The sequence below is a fragment of the Rhincodon typus genome, chromosome 12 (genome assembly GCF_021869965.1).
Source record: "Rhincodon typus isolate 14 chromosome 12, sRhiTyp1.1, whole genome shotgun sequence".
Taxonomy (NCBI): Eukaryota; Metazoa; Chordata; class Chondrichthyes; order Orectolobiformes; family Rhincodontidae; genus Rhincodon; species Rhincodon typus.
The window spans coordinates 20,010,187-20,033,242 of NC_063343.1; the positions used below are offsets into that span (position 1 = coordinate 20,010,187).

The 23,056-nt window shown below is 38.7% G+C and overlaps 1 protein-coding gene across 2 annotated transcripts in view; it reads right to left on the reverse strand.

Moving 5' to 3' along the window:
* Positions 1–23,056, reverse strand: part of slu7 (SLU7 homolog, splicing factor) — a 57,065-nt gene that overhangs the window by 16,029 nt on the left and 17,980 nt on the right. For both annotated transcript variants that reach the window (XM_020533091.2, XM_048603787.1), the window contains exons 5-11: positions 18,051–18,215; positions 13,605–13,673; positions 6,686–6,730; positions 5,459–5,587; positions 4,117–4,214; positions 1,862–1,929; positions 1,623–1,762 (exon numbers count right to left, since the gene is read on the reverse strand). In XM_020533091.2, the coding sequence (XP_020388680.2) occupies positions 1,623–1,762; positions 1,862–1,929; positions 4,117–4,214; positions 5,459–5,587; positions 6,686–6,730; positions 13,605–13,673; positions 18,051–18,215 (714 nt within the window). The remainder of the gene's footprint in view (positions 1–1,622; positions 1,763–1,861; positions 1,930–4,116; positions 4,215–5,458; positions 5,588–6,685; positions 6,731–13,604; positions 13,674–18,050; positions 18,216–23,056) is intronic.

A 23,056-nucleotide genomic window follows, 5' to 3' on the forward strand; every position in this document is an offset into this window, starting at 1 on the left:
TTCCCGCACCTTAAGCTCCCTAATCAAATCTGCCTCATTACACATCACTAAATCTAGAATTTCCTACTCCCTTGTGGGCTCCATCAAAAGCTGATCCAAAAAAATCATCTTGCAGATATTCGACATATTTCTTCTTTTCAGATCCACTACCAACCCGATATTCCCAGTCTACCATGAAGTCCCCCATGATTGTTGTAACAGTGCCTTTCCTCTCTCCCAATTTATTTTCTTCCCCAATCCTGACTACTGCTAGGAGGTCTATGAACAACTCTCATCAGAGTCGAACAAAAACAAAGTTGCTGGAAAAGCTCAGCAGGTCTGGCAGCATCTGTGAAGGAAAAAACAGAGTTAACGTTTCAGGTCCGGTGATCCTTCATCAGAACATCTCCCATCAGAGTCTTCTTACCTTTGCAATTTCTCAACTCTACCCCACAGATTCTATGCCTTCCATCTCTAAATCAATAGCAAGAAGTGATATAATGTAATTTCTTACTAACAAGGTAAACCTTCTCCCTTGCCTATCTTCCAGTCCTTTCAATAGGATATGTACCCTTGGATAGTTAATTCCCAGCCCCGATACACATCATACCTGTCAAATTCAGTCTACGCTACAAGCTCATTTACCTTGTTTCATATACTGTGTGCAATTAAGTACAATGCCCTTAGAGAAGCATTCATTGACACTCTTCTCCCCACACCTCCATCCATCCCTCCCTCCCTCCCACCCAACATCCACTTCTCATAACTGCCCTTATCCGTTGGGCCTGAAGTATTATGGTAAGACTGTAATGAGAAACGTAATCATTCACTGCAATATGGTATCCATTCAAATTTGGTCTCGATAGCATAGATGCAATGTTTGAATAAGGAATGAGAATCTTTTAAATAATGGATCTCTACTTACATAGATCATGCATTACATATTAAGCAAAACAATTTATCTTGTCAGATTTCAATTACAAGAGCTAATCTTTGTACACTGATATAAAAATTAGCTGTCTTCAAAGTATTGCAATCAATCACTATAACAATCTGGACACAAAAAGAATTACGGCATTGTTAATATTCTTGTTTCTCCCTTCCTATCATACTTTTTTCAGCATAGAGTAATCCAGTGCCTTTTCTCACACAAGTCTTAAGTTTACCCTAGCTGCAGGAACAGTGTATGGGACATGTTTCCCTCAGTCAACCTGGATTTTCATGAGTCTATATTTCCATTTGGCACAGAAATGGAGTTTCCCAACAGAAAAAGCAACAAACAACTTGAAGTCTCAGAAGGTATCTGATAATATATTCATCACTTCATTTTTTCTTTTAATGCAGCAACTCTGCCAGTCACACAACATCAGGTTAGGAAATGAGCACTTTAGGCTTGTTTGAAATTATTGCCCTTACAGTTATGACTACAGTGTGGGATATTTTCTGCTGGTGCATGTTCTGATAATGTAGGCAGGGAGACTCAAACCAAAATTTCCATGTTGATTAGGAACCTGATGACTTTTCAAAACAACGGACTTAAGGTTTTTCAGATGTAATGAATGAGGTGCTAAGTCTATTTTGTAACCTTTAAAAGATGCAACTTTTATGACACTATACAATCTGAAAGTTACTGTGTGTTGTACCTTCTCTAATATGCTTCCTTTCTGTTGTTTCTCAAACTCTTCTTTCTTAACCTTGAACGACTGGTGAAGGACTTCAAGTTTCGTAGGATCAGCTTGGAGATGAACCTCTGAACCTTTCTCATAAGCCTCCCAGGCAAACACTATTGGGAAAAAATGTTCATGAAACTGTGTCACAGTTGTAAACATAGAAAAGAGATAAAGCCTTGAAATCTCTCAAGTTCAGATGTTAGAGAACTTACATTGTGTCTGTGCCATTTTAACGGTGTCACCTGTGTATCGCACAAAGTTATCTCCTGCGTAGCCAACTCTAGAATAAAAAGATACAACAGAAGGTAAGATTCTAGCAATATGGCACCTCTAGGGGAGAAAATACCTTCCATTCATCGGGCACATTTTACAATATCAGAACATCTCAGTATCCCTCATAGCCAATTAAAATTTTGAAGTATAGTTGCTATTTTAATGGAGATACATTAAGCATTAATTACCCAATTAACTTTAAAACAAAATCCATGTTCAACACTAGACTCCCTAGCTGTTCAGGATATGCTCTTTTTGGTGAAGATTTTTGAGCAAGTAAAACAAATGATAAGATGGAAAAAACAAATGCAAAATTTTATTCGCAAATCTATCAGCATCTTTTCAGCTTATAGATGTTGAGCAATAACATTTAACATCTCTACGCACCCTCTTCAAGTTTCAATGTTTACAATTAAATATGCCTGCACATACATCCATCCTTGACTCATCACTTTCATTCACTTGTGTCCTTTGACATTTGAAAACACAATTCTTAGTTCAACGTGCATGCTGCACGGACACACCATTATGTTTCTGCCATCTCTTATCAAAACTGATCACATCCACCTCCTTAGAATCACTCATCTACATCTTTGCCTCTATCCATCTTCTATTGAGGAGACACCCATGCATCCGTCACTTCCAAACTCAATGATTCCATCTCTCTCCTGCCTTCTAAACACATCAGCTTAATACAACTTAGATGAAAAAAACTGATCTACATCAGTTCTGTAACCTGACATTACTTCGTTAAAATTCATAACATACATCCAAGTCCCTTCACAACCTCATCCTTCAGCAATTGAAGCCTTCTCAAGCTATACAATGCTCCTCTCTACTCACTTTTGTTGACAATGCTTCTGGAATTTGTGGCTTGGAAGTAGATGGTAATAGAGCCTTTGCTACATCCACTTAATAATCCTTCTGTATGTAGCACATCCAAATTTCAGGTTCACTGAAGATTCTCCCTCAAAATACTTTTTCAGCCAAGCTTTGAGTCACTCTTCTAAATCTCCACCTGTGGCTCACAGGTCATCTTTGTCTGATTCCCCCTTTTGTAGGGTATCTTAGAATTCTAAGTAAAACTCATTACAAATGAAAGTTGCTGATGGCCAGAAAATAAACCATTTGGTGTTCGTGTACGAAGCATTATAGCTTGAATCATTTAATACAGTGCACTTTGTGTTAGGTATCTGTATGCTGCAAGCCTGAAATTTGGATGTGCTACATACAGAGGGATTATAAAGTGAATGTAGCAAAGGCTCAATACCATCTACTTCCAAGCCACAAATTCCAGAAGCATAGTCAACAAAAGCATATTACAAAATAATAATATTTTGTACATAGATTCATCTTAAGGAAATGGGCTGTGTTTATTGCTCACAGCACTTTTGTACAGTTAGGTTGCAGTGCAGTGGCTGCAATGAAGGAATCTGTTCGAGATAGCAGGAGCATTGTGATATGTTTTGGACTAGCAACCACATACTTAGATCAATTATCCAGCAGAACTAGTTCAAATCCAATTATGCCAGTTAAACAAAATAAATGCAATGAACTAAACAAACCTGGAATAAAAAACAGTCACTTATGGTGACCATAAAATATCTCCTTGATGTAAAAACTCATCTGGTTCTCCAGGGAAAGAAATCTGCCATTCCTGCCTTTATAATCCAAAGATTGCTTCAGACCACTACCCACGTGTTTGACTTTTAACTGCCCAATGAACTGGGCTAAACATGTATACTGAATGAGTATTCGTAATAAATGCTACTCAAATACTCCAAACAAAATAAGATCAGACTAGCCTTTCTTACAAAGAATGCATTCAACTTCTTTACAAAAAGATAGAAGTATACAGTAGAAGATAGAAAAACAAATACTGTTCACATGAACTTTAAATTACAGCATTTATCAAAACTGGAGTGCAAAATTGCAATTTAAGTAATTTTGAGCTTCCTCTATTTATTGGCATTGAATAATTTCTAATACCATTTTGTCTTAAATTCAGCCAAGTACTCATTAAGATCCGGAGAGTTAGTTAACTAAATACAATACATTGTCTCTTTTCATTTAAATGAGGCAAATGCAATCCGGATATCATTTATTTGATAAAGTCCTTTAATAGACAATTGTAGTTAGATATTTGTGCTGCTGCGACCATTATTGAGCAGACTAAGCACTTATAATCACATACTCATCTGGGTTTCTGCCAGTGTTGGAATAGGGATTCTCTCTCATCGCTCTCGTTTTTGGATCATAATATGCTGAATTTGGATCCAAGTTCCTCAGGTACTTAGAAAAGGGGAAAAACAAAAACTGCGTTAAAAAAGTACAAACAGATACTGCCTTAATTTATTTTGTATTTAAAACTTCTGTACAATTGAAGTGAACAATTAAAATCAAATTCAGAGTTAATCTAGGAGATTCTTGTTACGTTTTATTTTGTTGAGCTAATTACTTCTCTCTGTGGCATACGGATCTTTAAAATAGCAACAGTGATTTGGTATTGATATTTTAAAAACATCTAATTCTTTCTATAGCAAATTTAGGAAGCTGCTGACATGTCACAACTCACAATAAAATAACAAATATCCAACCACTGATCACAACCTTCATGAACTGCCAGATTCTTGGCAGTCTGCTGCATGATTATGCTGAAGTAATTGATTTTGCCTTGGGTAGCAGTGGAATCACATTAGACATATTTTCTTAAGTTTGAAGAAGATAAATCAAGTGAATAAAAAATAAAAGTTAGTGTAACGTATTCCCATTTCCTGTTACAACTGAATGTGGAAGATCTTTTAATCAAATAGTTTCAAACTATTCCTGCAGAGGCACATAATTAAAGAATAACCACTTTGTGGTGATTACCAGAAAATGTCAACATCTGTAGAAGTACATCCCATAATAAGTCAGCTAGTTTTCAAATTACAAAATTTTTTATGTAATACTTTTTTTTAATGGATAAAAAAGTGTAAAGAATAAAAGAAATAAACCTTGAACAACATTTATTTTGTTCTGCAAGTAAATTATAATATTGCTAATTGTTTGCTCTGGTGCAGAATGCAAATGCAATTCTCAGAGGGATAATCTAATTCGAAACAATGGTTTTAAGACATTTTTACATGACATTTGAGATTTTGCTTTAAATACTACTGAATATTATCGGATTTAAGTTATCCCAGGCAGTCTGCAAGCATTTCCCAAGACAAGCTGAAAAACACCATTTGCTGGAGCCAGGGCAACATTGCAAGTGCATTCTACTGGCCAACAATCAAATGTGGGAAGAAGACGACCCCAAAACAAAAACCATACTTAGAAGGGTTCAAAATATGTACACGCAAGTAAATTAACACCTGCCACAGACATCAAACTCATCTTTTAAGCTCTGAAAATATCTACGTCTGCAGCCTGAAGCCATTAACATGTTGCAGGTATTCTACCCAAAGTACTGTCACCAACAGTAAATATTACTGAACAACATAAAAGTCAGAAGGTATTGTGATTAAACCTAATTATAAGTACTCTTCCCATACTTTTGCAATGTCTTCACGAATACGAAGATTTCTAACTGTAATTCTTCTCTTGGAGTCAAAGTTCTGTCCAGGCATATCAATGTCATCTGCATACTTATCTTCATCTTCATCTTCACTGTTGTCTTTCTCCTGAAACAATGACAATTACAAAGCTCAAAGTCATGATAAATCAATGAGAAAAAGTACATATTCTATTTATACCAAAAGCTGTATTTATGATCAGAATATCCCCGTTATCTGTTAATTAGTATCATAGATAATATAGAGAATACATCTGTCCTTCGACATGATAGCAGCACTGTGGCTCAGTGGTTAACACTGCTGCCGCACAGCACCAGGAACCCGGGTTCGATTCACTGCGTGCAGAGTTTGCACATTCTCCCCGTGTCTTCGTGGGTTTCGTCCAGGTACTCCGTTTCCTCCCACAGTCCAAAGATGTGCAGACTAGGTGGATTAGCCATGTTAAATTGCCTGTAGTGTTCAGGGATGTGTAGGTTAGGTGGGTTATAGGGGGATGGGTTTGGGTGGAATGCTCTGAGGGTCAGTGTGGACTTGTTGGGGCAGCACGGCGGCTCAGTGGTTAGCACTGCAGCCTCACAGCACCAGGGATCCAGGTTCGATTCCAGCCTCGGGCGACTGTCTGTGCAGAGTTTGCACATTCTCCCTGTGTCTGCGTGGGTTTCCTCCGGGTGCTCCGGTTTCCTCCCACAGTCCAAAGATGTGCAGGCTAGGTGGATTGGCCGTGCTAAATTGCCCATAGTGTTCAGGGGTGTGTGGATAAAAGGGGGATGGGTCTGGGTGGGATGCTCCAAAGGTCGGTGTGGACTTGTTGGGCCGAAGGGCCTGTTTCCACACTGTAGGGATTCTACGATGAGTATTAATTCATTCAGCAACTGAATATCAAAATTGTTAAGCTTCACTTTTAATATAAAATTTTACAATGTATGTAATGTGCTTCCCTGATGGATCCGAGTAAATGCACAATCATGCAACATAAGCTAGGGACGTTACACAAAATTGTTGGTCCAACTCAGCTGGAAACAGAATGGAGTGCTGTCGGATGGAAAAACATCAGAACTCATTGACTGGGTTGGGGGGGGGGGGGGGGGAGGAGGAGACGACTAGAAATTACATGCAACATTAACTGTATGCAGAATACACTTGCTCTAATTGGAACTAGAAACATTCGGCAGCATGGAAAATGTTACATTGAATTAATACACGTACTGCTGAATCATGATCCTCTTCTCCCCGCTGACGTCTTGAAGAGTTCTGCAATAATAAATGATAGATAAAATAGATAGATTGACTCCGCACGACTAAGCACAGTTACGCAAGTAGAATAGCAATAATAGATTTATATCCATTCTGTAGCAGCATTACTTTATTTATTCTGGGAGTCTAAGACTAACTCCATTGCATTTCATGTTGAAACATGGCCTAACATTTAATACTTTTAATGCTGTCCGCAGTTACCTGGCAGTTACTGTCAATTATTATACCTCAACTAGTGCGTACAAAGATTTGCTCCTTGGGGGTTTCATTTGATATGTACGTCTAATATTGTTAGAAATTTGAAGATTTTTCAGTACCTCCGCATAAACAAGGCTGAGTTTTGACTAGGTTGATTGTCTATTTCAGCTTTTCATAGAGAAATGTATTAGAATCAACTAAATGAACAACATTAAAAAAGACAGTATATTGTTTTAGATCTTTTGCTATATTTCATCCCATCTAAATTATCTCCATATTCAAATTACAAGCACCCACCAAATATTTAAAAGCATCATAAGTGCCGAAAAAACACATATGCTTACATTTTCGAGCTACACGAGAGTATGTACTACAAAAGGATCTAAAAAATTACATCCTGCAGAAGCTCAATAACACAATCATAGAAGACTGAGGGAGAGAATAAAATTTACTCATTTACTGATCTTCAAAGCTTAAGCCAATATATAAAAATAGTCCAATGATCGTTTGAATTATGAAACTGTCTGGAAGAGGAATCTTATAAATAGCAAAATTCTATTCTCACCTCATACAACATGCATGCTCTTTATTTCTCAACGAACATGGGCTAGTAATCACCTTCAAAAGGAAGAACTGTTTCTATTTAGAGCTATTCAAATTTTGAATGAAGCTAAGGAAATACTCAACGCCTGGAGAGGTAATCATTAAGTATTACGTTCAATTCAAGGTCATGGTGGATACAGTCAGGTAGATAGGTGACTGTCAAGAGGGGTAGGCAGGTAGTGCAAGAGTCTCATATGGCTATTTCCTGCTCAAATAAGGATACAGTTTTGGATACTGCTGTCGGGGTATGGCCTCACGAAAATAGAGGTGACAGCCAGGTCTTTGGCATCATGGCTGACTCTGCTGATGTGAGAGGTATGTCAAGATCCAAGCGATCGATTGCGACTGGAGACTCTCTAGTCGGGGGCACAGACAGGAATTTCTGTGGCCGCGAGTGTGACATCAGAATGGTGCATTGCCTTCATTGATTAGAGCATTGAGAAAAATCAGAAGGGCAAAAGGGGACATGGGATAGCTTAGGATTCTTCTTAACCTTATTTTCCAAAGAGATTCTCCAAGTACATCAAGGGCAAAATAATAATTAGGGAAAGAATAGGGTCCCTTAAGGATCAACAAGGCTGTTATGTGTGGAACCATAGGAGATGGGTGAGATACTGACAAACGTTTTGCTTCAGTATTTACTGTGGAGAAAGATATGGAAGCTAGGAAACTCAGGGAAATAAACACTGATGTCTTGGAAAGGCTTCACATTACAGAAGAGGTGGTGTGGGAGGTCTTAAAATGCATAAAAGGTAGGTAAATCCCCAGGACCTGATCAAGCGTATCCCAGGACATTGTGAGATGCTAGGGAAGAGATTGAGGGGCCCCTTGCACAGATATTTGTACCAACACAGCCACGGGTGAGGTGCCTGAAGACTGGAGGGTACATAATGTTGTGCTATTGTTTAAGAAAGGTTGCAACAAGAAGACAGGGAACTATAGACTGGACAGTCTGACATCAGTAGTGGAGAAGTTGTTGGAGGGGACTCTGAAAGATAGGATACACATGCATTTGGAAAGACAAGGACTGTTTAGGGTTAGTCAGCACGACTTGTGTGTGGGAAATCATGTCTCACAAATTTGATTGAGTTTTTTGAAGAGGTTACCAAGAAGATGGATGAAGGCAGGGCGGTAGATGTTGTCCATATGGATTTTAGCAAGGCCTTCGACAAGGTTCCATATGGTGGACTAGTTTGTAAGGTTAGATCAAATGGGATCCAGGGAGAGACAATCAAATCAACTGGATACAAAATTGGCTTAATGGTAGAAGACAGAGGGTGGTGGTACAGGGTTGTTATCAGGAGGCCTGTGACCAGTGATGTGCCACAAGAAATCGGTTATGGGTCCACTGTTGTTCGTCATTTATATCAATGATTTGGATGAAAATAAATGAAGTCTGGTTAGTAAGTTTGCGGAAGACAGTAAAATTGTGGATGGTGATAAAGGTTATTCAAGAGTACAACAAGATCTTGATCAAATGGGCCAAATGGGCTGAGAAATGACAGGTGGACTTTAATTTTGATAAATGCGAGTGTTGCATTTTCGTAAGGCAAACCAGGGTAGGACTTACACAGTTAATGGAAGAGCCTAGAGAGTGTAATTGAAGAGGGACCTAGGATGAAGGTTCATAGTTTGTTGAAAGTGGCGTCAAAGGTAGACAGGAAGGTTAAAGTAGTGTTTGGCAGGCTTGCCTTCATTGGTCAGAGCAATGAGTATAGGAGTTGGGAAGTCATGTCGTGGTTGTACAAGACGTTAGTGAGACCACTTTTAGGATACTGTGTACAATCTGGTCACCTTGTTATAGGAAGGATGTTAAACTAGAAGGGGTACAGAAAACATTTACAAGGATATTGCTGGGACTATGGGGTTTGAGTACCTTGAGGGTTCATTGGTCAGAACATTGAGCATCTGGATGGGTATACGAATAGGAAGGGTTTAGAAGGAAATAGGCCAAATGCAGACAAATGAGACTAAGACACATGGTCGGCATGGACAAGTTGGACCAGAGAATCTGTTTCCGTGTTGTATGACTACCACTCTATGGTGTCAAAAATTCCCAATTACATAGAGCAAATGGATACCTTGCAGAAAGTTAGAATATTTGAATAACCTGAATAGTTAATTCAAATTTTGAAGCATAATGCAGTCAGAAATAAGCAATATTTATTTTGATTTTTTATAATCACTTTAACTTGGGACTAAAAGATACATGATGACTTTTTTAATCGAGAGAGGAAAAGTAATTGGATTTTACTGCACTGGGGTCATTAGTTTGGAACAGAATATAGTGGCATTTTATGTAATGCAGGCTGCAATGAGCTGTTGGTTGGCACTGTTATTTTTTAAATTAAAGCCAACTGCCAATATTTGCCGAATAAGAAAGCAAAATTTTCTATTCTCCAAATGCTCAGCAATAAACTTAATCATGTCCTTGTTTCTCTAAATTTAAAATGTTTTTGCACAGAGTCCTGGCTTTTAGGTTTCCTACACTGACTACATTGTACCAGTTGGGGAAAAGAATGACATGTTGCTGAAGTTTCTTATCTTGTGTTCATTAGGACAAATGCAAGAAAATAAAATTTGAAAATAATTTGCACCACAAGAAAAAAGGGATGCTGCTGATTGAAGCAATTTGGAAACCAGATTACCTGAGGCATTGCCCGGAAATTAAATGGGAAATACAAGCTCTCCATGCTTGTGGGTAATTAAAAAAAAGGTACAGGACTTGAATGCCCCTTTTATTGCAGAGAATAGCTCCCAGAGTATCAACATATGTCACTAATAACCAGTGTAACTAAGCCACATACAAGCTTGACTGGTTATCATAAACTGGTTATTAGTGTAGCTAATAGCACAACAAGTACTGCCCAATTATAAAGCATGAGGCATGCCCAAATTAATGGTGTAGCCATGGAACTCTCTGGTCTGGTACAAATATTTTTGTCAGTTTCAATGAGAAGTGTGTTTGTGATGGAATGAGCTCTAACCTCTTACTCATAGCATATTTCTGGTAAGCAGATGGTACATTTGCTAGATTTGAATCTGCAGCCCCATAAGAATTACCTTAAACATAATCCATCCCACACTCCAATCCACATTTAAGGTGGAACAGTCTAATATTCTCCCTTACCATGATGTGGTGGTCGAGAAATCCGCTGTGGCTTCTCCACTACTAAATACTGCAAGCTTGTTTCCACCGGTCAATATACATGGTGGTCAATATAGCTCCACGTGCTACATTCGTATAGCTCCATTTTAGGAATATAGCCCTAGCCATTTGCTTAGCATGCAAGCTCTACGTAGAAATAGGGCAGAAAGAAGTTACCTTGCTATCCTGATCAGATCATGGAGTGCTGTGTATCGTGCAAACTTACAAATGGACCAGAAGTAAAGAGATAACAACGTGCAGAGCTGGATGAACACAGCAGACGAAGCAGCATCGGAGAAGCAGGAAAGCTGATGTTTCGGGCGTAGGCCCTTCTTCAGAAACGACAGCTTTCCCGCTCCTCTGATGCTACTTGGCCTGCTGTGTTCATCCAGCTCTGCACCTTGTTATCTCAGATTCTCCAGCGTCTGCAGCTCTTACTATCTCTGAAACAATGGACCAGAAGTTGCAGTTTTCAAATTTGGAAGTACCCAGTCTACTACAAAATATCCTGAAGAGTCAAAGTATCTCAAAACAAAGTGAACAACAGATTAAGCAACCCATTTAAGCTGCTACAATGCAGTGGTAATGCAAGTACTGTTTTCCACAAATGGGACTCTGCCATCAATCCAACAAGATGCTTGGCCTACCAGAAAATGAAGCAATTTTACACATGAATTTTAGTGCTCGTGTGATATCGTGTGTATAGACCGTATGTTTTAATGATTGGCTGATTGAATCAAAAAGCACGTTCCTCAGAATGTTTATCACAGAGTATAGACTGTACTCAAACAGCGTGCACTTGAAAAGCACAAAACATCTGTTAGATGTGACTCTGCAAATTGTCACTTGCTCAACAATGATGAATGCATTAACAACATTAACTCAACCAAGATAATCATTACGAGCTTACAATGTGGCTCCTTTATGCTTTCACTTGGTCACTACAAAAAGCAACACCAAGGATATTGATGCATCTCCATTGTGATTTCAGTTTTAAAAAAAAGTGGTGTTCCTCAGAAAAGCCTGCTTAAAATACCTTAACTTGTTGGATCCAGGATTTTCCATTCTTTAGGTGCCAGTCAGGAAAATGGGGCAGAGTTATTTTAACAAGTTTCTACTCAGTGTTGCTTCAGGATTTTTGGCTTGAAGGTTGAAGCAAGACCGGTGCTTTTGAAGGGTAAAGGTACTAATTCTAGATGTATTGCAGACTATAACCAGCTTGCAACAGAACACCCATAAACAAGCAGGACTAAGAGCACACAGCACTAATGCATTTTTGAAAACGGACCAGCTGGGGCCATCCGAATGCAACTATCCAGAACAGGCCACAAGGCTTAAAAACTTGCCTCATGGACCTGCACCTGTCTTCAACTTTCCCTCTCCTTTTGTCATTGTAGGTCTTGTCAACAGATGAAGCTGAGGCCTAGGGTCACCCCTGGACCACGTTAATGGCATGAGAAGAAAAGAAGGTGCTACAAGGCTCTCTTTCTTTTGCTGGTGCATCAACTTTTCTCAGGTCACTCGTGAAACATTTGCAGAAAGCTGTTCAAATCTGTTCCGGAGCATATATTCACTAAAGGCACTCAATGTTCCTCATAGCACTGTCCTCTCAAAATACTTCAGGACCCTACGTGAACAATATTGGTCAGATTTCTCACATAAGCTGAAGCTACAGCGAGATGCAATTCAATTCAATTATAAATGCTTTCCAAATCTGGATAATGCAGTCTTTGGTTAGAATATATTATAGATAAATACCCTAGTTCACTGCAAAGTGTACAGCAGAGAAATAAAAGCTATCACAGATTTTTGAAAAAGAATATGTCTGCAAGATTCAGTGCAATCTTTTAGGAATAGAGGCTTTAGAAGCAGGAATAGGCCATGTGGCCCTTTGAGCTCTGCCATTCAATAAACTCATTGCTGATTTTGATTTAGTCTCAAACCCACTTGCCTGTCCGCTAGACAAAGACGAGGCAGTCTGGGGATCAACTCTGGATAGCCAACTCTGCCTTGAATAATTCAATGACATAGTCTCCATCACTTCTTGGGGCAGATAATTCCACATACAAACATCCGTCAAAGAAAAAAATTCTTACCTCCAAATTAAAAAAGTGATAACTCTCATTCTTAAACTGTGACACCTAGTTCTAATCTACTCAACAAGGCGAAACATTCTCTCAGTATCCACAGTCAATTCCCCTCAAAGTTTAAATGCTTCCAATAAGATCATCTCTCATTCTTCTAAAAACTCTTAATAAATGCAGGACCAGCCTGTCCAACTTTTCCACATAGGAAAACTCTCTCACCCTAGGAGTGAGTGAAACTTCTCTGAAGTACTTCTAATGCAATTATATCATTTTTCAAATAAGATAATCAAAATCATACACAGTGCTCCACAACTGGTCTCACTAGGACCCTGCACAGCTTCCCTACATTTACATTGTTATCCATGCGATAAACACCAGCATTTAATCTGTCTTCATGATAACTTGCTAAATTTTGAGAGCATTGCACCAGTATGTCCAGATTCTTCTGTACTGTGGAGTTCTGTAACTGCTTGCTATTTGAATAGTACACTGATTTTCTATTCTTCCTGTCAAAGTGGACAGGTTCTGAATTTCTCACAAGAGAATCAATCTGCCAAATTTTTGACATTCACTCAACTAAATTACATTGCTTTGTAGCCTCTGTAACTGCACTAGGCAACTTGCTTTCCTACAGATCTCGATGTTATCAAACAATTTAGCTACTATACATTTGGCCCCTGCATCATGTCAATTGGTACAAATTGTAAACAGCTGAGGACTAACCCCAATGAACCTTATGGAATTCCAACAGTTTCAATGTGCCTACCTAAAGCCAGCACACACTCAACTTTGTTGATGTAGATATGGTGCAATATCCTGTTTAATATATACTCACCACATAGTCCACTAACTTCCCAGATGCTAGCTCTTCCTGCAGTTTCTGAGCTTTCAGGGTTCTCTTGGCCTAAAAGGGAAATAGCACTTTTAAATCAAAAGTAACAGAGCACTTTAATTTAAGTCTATTACATTTTGCAGAAAATTCAGAACTGACTTTTCTAGGTAAGGACCCAGTGATATTTATTTTGATTATTACACACCTGCAATGACTTTGTGATTTTACAAAAAGAAAATGTTTTTTTTTCTGAAATGAACACAAATTTCCATAAAGTTTTAGTTATGTGTACAAGAATGCTCTCAAGTCTAAACTTATCATACACAGTCATTTACATCTTAGAGATCTACAAGCATTTTAGTAATTGATTAGATAAATGAGTGTTGAGCCCTGGTGATAGATTTGCCCTAAATATGCATAATGTACCAAATTCCATTAAACCACACAGATTTAGTTATCTATTCTAAAATAATATCAATTTTCATTAATTCCTCCTGCAATGTTTTGGCAAAACCTCTGGTTAAATTTGGTCTGCTGCTTACCTTTAATTATTCAGTTTCTAAAGAAAAAAAAGCTTAGGTATTATTGGTGACCTTTTAAGACATTGGCTCAAATTTTCCAGTTTGGAAAAGTCAGAGACCTGGACAATGGTGCTTTTTGGGACCCTGCAGAAGTCCTGTCATGAGAGCCATTCAGGAACTACCCAGAAAGTTTAAACTTTTAACTATTTATCTTCACCCTCCACCAATGCCTGACTGCCCTTTTCCTCCCACAGTCACTGCCTGGCCTCCTGGCTATTCCCAGGATGACCCATTACCTCCAGGAATGTTACAGAAATATTGATTTTCTTTCGTAAGCATGGATTATAAACAAATTCAAAACGTGGAAGCCAAGTTTAAACCTATCTGCACTCTGCAATTTGCAAACTGCAGAGCTTGAACTGGCAGCATTCATGCAGCCAGGCCTTGGATGCCCAGTCAAAATGCCCAGACAGGCCTGGAACTGCCTGGCTAGCTGCTAACAGCCAGGCTGTTTTAGAACAAACCATTGTTTACACCTTCAGTGAACCTGCTTTGTTAGAAGCGTGCTACACAGTCTTGATAGCATTCAGCTCAGTCAGAGGCTAGAGACATAGCGTGACAATGACGGTATTCGACAGTTGAAAGTTCAAAACCACATTCTGCAACCTCGAAATATAGAAAATAGTCACCTCATTGACTTTCGTACTCCTGCCTGATGCTATTATTGGACACAGGCCACAGAATCTTTGAGAAGGGCAGAGAGAGAGAGACACAGAGAGGGATAAAAGAGGCAAGCTGCAGCCCCAGCTCTCTCGGCATTTTGTATCTTCAACAGCATCTCCAGAGAGTACCTTTAACTGACAGCCAAGCTGCACAGCATCTCCAACTCCTTGCAGCTCATGGCAAGCATCAGACTTAACCAGAAGATTACCTCAGTGGGATGAGTTAAAGATCAAAAACAGCAGTAGATAAGACGGGAAGCCCAAATCAACATGTGCTGATCCTGAAATATCAGCCAACCCTCACAGACTGAGGAACGGCCTATCCCAGCCTTATTGAATGGGTACAACAGTCCTTTCAGACCAACAGTTCAAACAGAGTGGTAGGGACCTGTGGATAGGGTGCATCAGACGTAGATAACCAGGTGTAAATTTGAGGCTGTTTGGAAGATTTGGGCCATTAGGTCTCAACTTCAATAAAGTGATTGGTCCACGAGGAAAGTCACAGCTTTTCGTGAGGCAATCTGTCAATTTTCACTGCTATTAGTGTGACATAATGCTCTACAAAACACACGTTTAGTACTTTGATAAATTCTTTGAAAAAAAAGCCAAGAAACAAAAACCACAAAAAACACTGATTTTTTTTTTAGAAAGCTGAGAGGCATTCCAGTCACAGTACAAGAATGGTTCAAGTGCTTGAATGCAAGCCATTGAAAGAGCTTTTGGCTCCATCTGCAGGACAGAAACAGTTTTCCAGCTTTAGGAACAGCTCACTTCAATTGGTTTACGTTCCAAGAGCTGTGATTTTCCCCCTGGGGAAATCACCTAATTTAGTTAAGACCCAATATCTTGGAGGGTCAATATCTCCAAGCTCAGATTTCTTTGCATTTCAATTAAAGTTAGGATTTTAAAGACAAAATCAAACTGGGTCTAGATTCTGCATTCATGGGAAATGAACACTACTTCCCATTCGTCATACCTGCCCAAGAGAGTGGGTTTTTTGAACTGGAAAATGCAGTTAATTATTAGAGCCAAAATGGTGTGCTGCCTATCCTGCAGGGATTTGGGAACTTGTGAACAAAACAAGTACCAGCGTGACCTAACAACTCAGACTAAAGAATCCTACACAGTCTAAGCCAACAAGTGTAAGCTAGAATATTTCATTGAAAATAGAATAGAAAGCACAACAAAAGGAGGTAAATAAAGAAAGAGAAGAAAGGAACATAAACAAAAAACTGGCAATAGTTAAAAAAAATGAAGAAATGAGAACATGCTGCAAGAAGTAAATTTTCTATGTAAGAAATGTTTGACAGTTTCCAAGATCTACCACCTAATAACAGCATTCACTTAAATAAGAAAGCTCTAACTTCTCCATCACATTTAGTTAGTATTAGTGGGCAAATTCCCCAATCTTATGCCTTTTGTATGTCTGAATGTCAAGTCACTTGGTTAGACATAAAACACTGCAGCTCTGCCATATTCAATTACAAATAATGGTGGACAACGAAACAAACAACAGGAGGTGGTGGCTGCACAAATATCCCCATCCTCAACAATGGGGGAACCCAGCACGTCAGGTGTAAAAGACAAGACTGAAATATTTGCAATCACCTTCAGCCAGGAGTGCCAAGTGGAATGATTTGTCTCAGCTTCCTCCAGAGTTCCACATCACAGATACTAGTCTTCAGCATATTCTATTCACACCAAATAATGTAAAGAAACAGCTGATAGTACCAGATTCAGAAAAGGCCAATAGTGTCTGACAAAATTCTGGCAATAGTCCTGAAAACATATTGGGGTGGCACGGTGGCTCAGTGGTTAGCACTGCTGCCTTACAGCACCAGGAACCCAAGTTCGATTCCACCTTCAGGTGACTGTCTGTGTGGAGTCTGCATATTCTCCCTGAGTCTGCATGGGTTTCCTCCGGGTGCTCCAGCTTCCTTCCACAGTCCAAAGATGTGCACGCTTGGTGGATTGGCCATGATAAATTGCCTATAGTGTTCAGTGTTGTGTAGATTAGATGGGTTATAGGGGGAATGGGTCTGGGTGGGATGCGTTGAGTGTCAGTGTGGACTTGTTGCGACGAAAGGCCTGCTTCCACACTGTAGGGATTCGATTTGATTCTATATGCTTCAGAACCATCTGTATCCCTAGTCAAGCCATTCCAGTACAGGTGAAACATTGGTATCTACCCACCAATGTGGAAAATTACCCAGGTATATCCTGGTCCACATGAAGCGGGACAAATCGAATCCAGGTAATTCCTGTCCTAACAGTCCACTCTTGCCCTACATTCCCAAGACCAGCGGCAGTTCGAGAAGGCAATTCATCATCACCTTCTCAAGGACAATCAAGGATGGGCAATAAATGCTTGCCTAGCCAGCAACGTCCGAATCTCAAACAAAACGAGAAAAAGAATACTGTTGCAATTAAGCCTCTGGAAATGCACAGCAACCAGGGATGTATGTGTGGATTGCCGTCGAATTTACTCCTTGATAATAGTAAACGATAGCCCGATTGTTCTATCTACCTGAAAATTCAGACACAAGGTATCATGAGTTAGTAGGCAGATGGTATTAATTTTCCCTAGCCTACACCAACAAAAGAGAGAGAATGAAGCTAAAGCTAAATGCGAAGAAATAAATGCATGTGTATTACTTTCTGTCCTACTCTGAGATAGTTTTATAAACATTTGTCACTTTGATAATTTCCTTCCCATTATTCATTATAAAAACCTCAATATTGTCTTTCCATATGAAGTACAAGGTGTGCTATTAAAGTTGCAACCCTCCACAATTTCCTTAAAGTTAATATATCTTCTCAAAATAACAAAACTACCCATAATTTTCTTAAGTTGTACAGTACTTCTTATCTTTCTAATTATTTTTGCTGCCATATGGAGCCACTTTGTTATACACAAAACTAACCGTGATAAAATAGCAAATAAACGTCATATGTTGGTTGTTATTGAAAGCTTTATTTTCGAATAAAAATAAAACGAACATGGGGCAACCCAGTTTAAACACAGGAAGAGGTCTGAATGAATAAAGCAAGCTCTTAACTACCAAATGCAACATGCCATTATTAAAACTCACTACAACAAACCAAATGGTGGCTCTGTAACCTTAGGGTTCATTTAAAAAAAGGGTCAAGGCACTGAAATATCTTTCTTGACATTTATTCTTCCACTTTGCCATTCTATCACTTACCAAATCTACTTTTGAATATTCCTCCACAATCCTCATGTGATCCTCTGAATCATAGCCATTCCAACGATCACGTTTTCCATCATAGTCAAATGAAAAAGTTGGTTGTACATGTTCATCTGGAGCAATGTTGATACCTGTAAACTTTGCTCCCACTTTCCTAGGTCTCTGTTCAGAAAAAAACATATGAAATCTCTGTAAGAGCATTGTACAAAATGAAGTTACAGAAAGCATCTGCAAACTTGTAACAAAGTTTTCTGCACAGTTATAATATTAAACATCCAAATTACAGTGAAACATTTATATTTTCACTGTATTCTTTCAAGAAAAGCCTTCATTTCAGATTTTCAGAGACTTTACAAGGCCTAGCAGTCAGTTTGGACATGGTTTCCAGTTACACATGCAGCTGGGAGGCATCTAAACCATAAAGTTTAAAATTTGGTCCAAAGCTCCTGTGTATGGTTGACAATGCAAGTTGAAGGAATTGGGAGGAAAGAAACAGAAAAGCGAGGACAGTATAAAACTTATGCAATACACAGAAGTCCTAAAGAAATTTTTTCCCATACATATCTAGAATTTACCTTGAGCTACATCAATGTGATCACACTGATGCCAAGCACATCCTGCAGTGCCTGAATTTTGTTTCCGATTAACCCCTAGGCTAATCCCCCTTGCTGTGATATAGAATAGCAGCAATATATGCAGCTTATCCAATTTGTAGAGCAATCTGTTTGGCTTGGTTGACTCTAGGTTGGTACACAAGGCAATAAAAAGTTGCAAATTCTATTAAAATCAGTTTAAAGCTTCCCAAATAGCACTAAGTTAGGAAAAAGATGAGAGCCAGGTTGTACCAAAATAAGGTGAAGCATGTGCACAATGGATTGGGCGACACAGTACTTGGAGAAAGGAATAGTAAGGTAAGCTGTGCTGTGGATTCAGATTTAAATGGAAGACAATATATTCTAAACTAGGATCTTTGTGCATTTATATACAATTAATGCATGTAAATGCACAAAGTGTGGTGAGCTTCCAACTGTAAATAAATACCTCAAGTACAAGGTTGTGGTGAGAACAGAGATTTGGTTCAAAAAGACATTTAGGGCTGGATCCTAAATATTACAAGATGATCAGAAAAAAAAATAAGGAAGGAAAGAAAGGAGGATGGGTGGTAGTATATATTAAAGAAAATATTACAGTGTTGGAGAAAGAGGATGCTTTGGAGGGGTCAAAAGCAGTATTGATTTGGTTAGCATTAAGAAACAGAAAGGTGTCATTAAACGACTGGTATATTTCACACAGTCCACTAATTAGTGGGAATGATATCGAGGATCAAACCCAAAAAGAAATTACAGAAATTGCAAAATCTATAGAATGATGATAACAACAGACTTTAATTATCTTTAGATTGACTGGAATAGTACTATAAAAGGGCCAAACTGTTTAGATGCACATTCAAGAGTATTTTTTGAGTAGCAATGTAACAAAAATGTTCATGTCAAATATGAATTTTAAATTCACTGGCTGTAGATAGACATCGAGCTTCCGAAAAAAATGGATTTTAACTGAAACACAAGGACTCTTTTGACATTAAAAATGGGTGCCACAATTTTCATTACAATGTAGTCTACATTCTATTTCACAGTGAAAGAGATACTGGGTCTATGAAGACCCAAATCAGTAACATTAAACATTGGAACTGCTTAAACAGTGTTTTTCCTGCCATATCAAAATGGAGATAGTCACAGTATTCTAACATGGAAACATGAACTATTCAGAATTGATTCGCTCAAAGAACAGACCTCAAATTTCCTTGCATGGCTGTGTGCTAATAATCAGTGGATATTTTGGTTTCTGATAGCAGGTAAGACTGATGTAATGCGATTAACTAGTTCTGTGCGCGCCTTTACCAAGGACATGTGATTATGAGAAGACCACCAATGTCAGTAAGAAGCTGCTGCTCTCTCTCATCTCCAGCTAAGATGGCACCCTCACAGTTCAGTTTGATTGTGACCATATTCCTGCAGAGAACTTTTAAAGTATTTCTTTCTGCATTGGTGTTTCCAGGAGTAGAAGGTATCAGCCACAAGCTTAAACATCCAGCTGAGGTCCAAGAATCTTTGAATAGCCAGATGACACAGCCAGATATAACCAGTGACTCTTACCTTTCTTTTCTTATTGAATGTTAACACAGCTAAATTTAATCATCGTACTCCGTAACTGGAATTAAAAATGCAAGAATACAAATGTGTGTCTGCACTTAAATTGAGGAAGTCAGACATATTTTAGTATTTTTACCTGGATGGGTTTGAGCACAGTAAAACAACCAATTACTTGTTTAACTCAAGGGATTCTGTCTGGCTAATTCTTTAGCATCCATGTGTAAGCAGACACCAAACTGACACCTTTTGGAAATTCAAACAAGTGGGAAAAGAGATGAGCCATTTCACCTCTCCTTGCTTGATCATATGGTATGATTATGGCTTAACAAAAGGGGGTGGGGGATCTCATTCCACAGAATGTGGTGAATTAAGTGAATCAAATGTCAGTGGGGATGCCATTTAGGAAACTCTGACCATTTATTAGAGGGTTTAGGTGGGGACAAGGAATAATCCAGTATAAAACTACTTAACTGAAGGAAGGATGACCAATTACATGAAAATCACATATTTGCAATACCCTATACTACTTTTATGCCAATGGCAGACATTTAGGTTAATGTTGGGGGCAGGGAGGTGAGGGAAGGAAAGAGAACAGAAGGGGCAGGACAAATCTAGACTACATAAATTGGAAAATTCCAATCAAAGACTAGCAGGCAAAAATCACATCAGAACAATGACCTACATTTAAAGAGACAGATTGGTAGATAAGATACATTCCTGATGAGAAAATGAGTAAAACAAAACTAGAACTTCCTAAGTGATAAAAGAGACAAAGAGAATACAGAAAAAGGGGATGCAAGATGCAACACTGAAGTTATAATTGAAAACAAAGATGAACACAAGGTTCAAAGTTCAGAGGAGAAGTGGAAGTGAAAGTGAAATTAGAGAGGCTTAAAGAAAGCAAGATAAGTGACTGGCGCTAATATTAATGGGAATCCAAATGTCTTCCAAAGGCACATAAGTAGTACAGGGTATTATATATGCTTAATTTCTTGATCCATATGTTGACAAAATTTAATTTTCCCAAAGGTACAAATTATATTTGTAAATATAAGGTCATCGAAATTCTGGAAAGTGCCAGACCATCCAAAGTTGTTACATAAAAGGTTCTTCCATGTGTAAGGTCAGCGTTAGATGTATGAAAATATAGAATTACGCTCGTATGTCAAAATACAGACTAATTAGTAACCAATTTCTGAGTCATGTCAGAGATGAGATGCCTCACAGTCATCATCCAAGGGTTATTGATTATTCATACGGATGATCCCAGATCAACGAAAAGTCTGGAAGCAAAAGATCAGCCAGGGAAGATTTCAAAGAATTCATATACTTTCCAGATCAAAGGAAAAGGTTTAACATGGGAAATAACTAGTTTATATTTCTATCTGGATCATTCCACATGTACCATGTTTATGTGGTAGGGAGCCTTGTCTGTGCATTTGCTGAAAGAAACACAGTCAGTCAGCTTGGAAGTCTTTAAGAAAATAGTGCTGTATCTGTTGCAGCCAGAACAAGGAGCATGGAGACCATGATGGGCCGAGGGCCTTCTGGTCTAGAGTCAATATGCAAGAATTGAGAGCGGACTGAAGCTTAGAATGTAAATTCCAAACTCACGAAGAACTGAATGTCAGACTTACCTACAAAGCCAGTGGAATCCTCACAGAAAGACGGTGCAGGTTCTGGAAGTGTAAGTGCACCTCGTACTAGGAAACTTACAAGGACAACAGTGAATTTCTAAGAGCTGTGTCATGTGCTGATTTGGACTCAGGAGAAGTGAATGAGAAACTCACATTTCTATAGAATATTGGGGAACCCTTAGGTGGAATAAAGTACAACTGGGAGCGTCTTGTTGAAACTTTCAGGCTTAAATAATAAGATGCATGAAACATGATGTTAGGTTAGTAGTACTTATATTGTTTATTTTTTGCACGGTAAAAGCATTTGGCTAAAAAGTGAAATCTTGCGGCATAATTCTTTCAGTTAAAATCTGAGAATTCAAGTTTCTTTTTAGAAATGAATGGTTTCCCTCAAGTTCATAACAGTGGATCATAAAAGGAGGACAGAGACCAATTACAGACCAAACTTGTTGACACACAAAAGGGCCGAGATTGGCTGAGGTACCTAAATTAGAACTTTGCACCTGCCTTTACCAAGGAAAATGGTGAAAGAGGATTTGGCTAAGATACCAGATGGGCTAAAATTGGTAAAGGAGAGGGTGATAAAATTCTTGACAAGTAAGAGAGTCAACAGTTAACAGTGTAGGTGGGAATTTAGGGTTGAGGCCATAATCAGATCAGCCACGACCTTGATGAATGGCAGAGCAGACTACAGCGATCAAATGGATTATGATGCTCTTAATTTGTACATTCTATGTAAGAAGTAAAAGAAAGACCACTGTATTTAAAGGTTATTGAATCAGCGGGATTAAAAATGGATATATTTATGAAACTTACCCATACATTGGCTGTGGCAATGTTGGGAATTTTCATGGAGGATTTCCCCTGTTAGTGTTGGCTTTCACACTGCCAATGCCATATTTAATTTTGAGCGAAGCACCATTCAAACTTTGCAAGTCAGGAACTGCCCTTAGTGTGTTGCTGTACAATTCCAAACAATATGGCTAAGGGAGGCAAGTTGGCACCCCACTTTGGCAACAGGGACCCAGTGAATTAGGTTGCAGAATGGATAACCAGCCACATTTCCCACGATTTCCACAGAAGACCATGACACCAGACCCTGCCAGCCTGGTCTGAGGCTGCCACCCAAGTCAGTATCATATCCATAGTTGGGAGGAACATGCAGCAATGTCACAAAAAGGTTAATGACCTTTTGTATTCCACAAGATTAAAT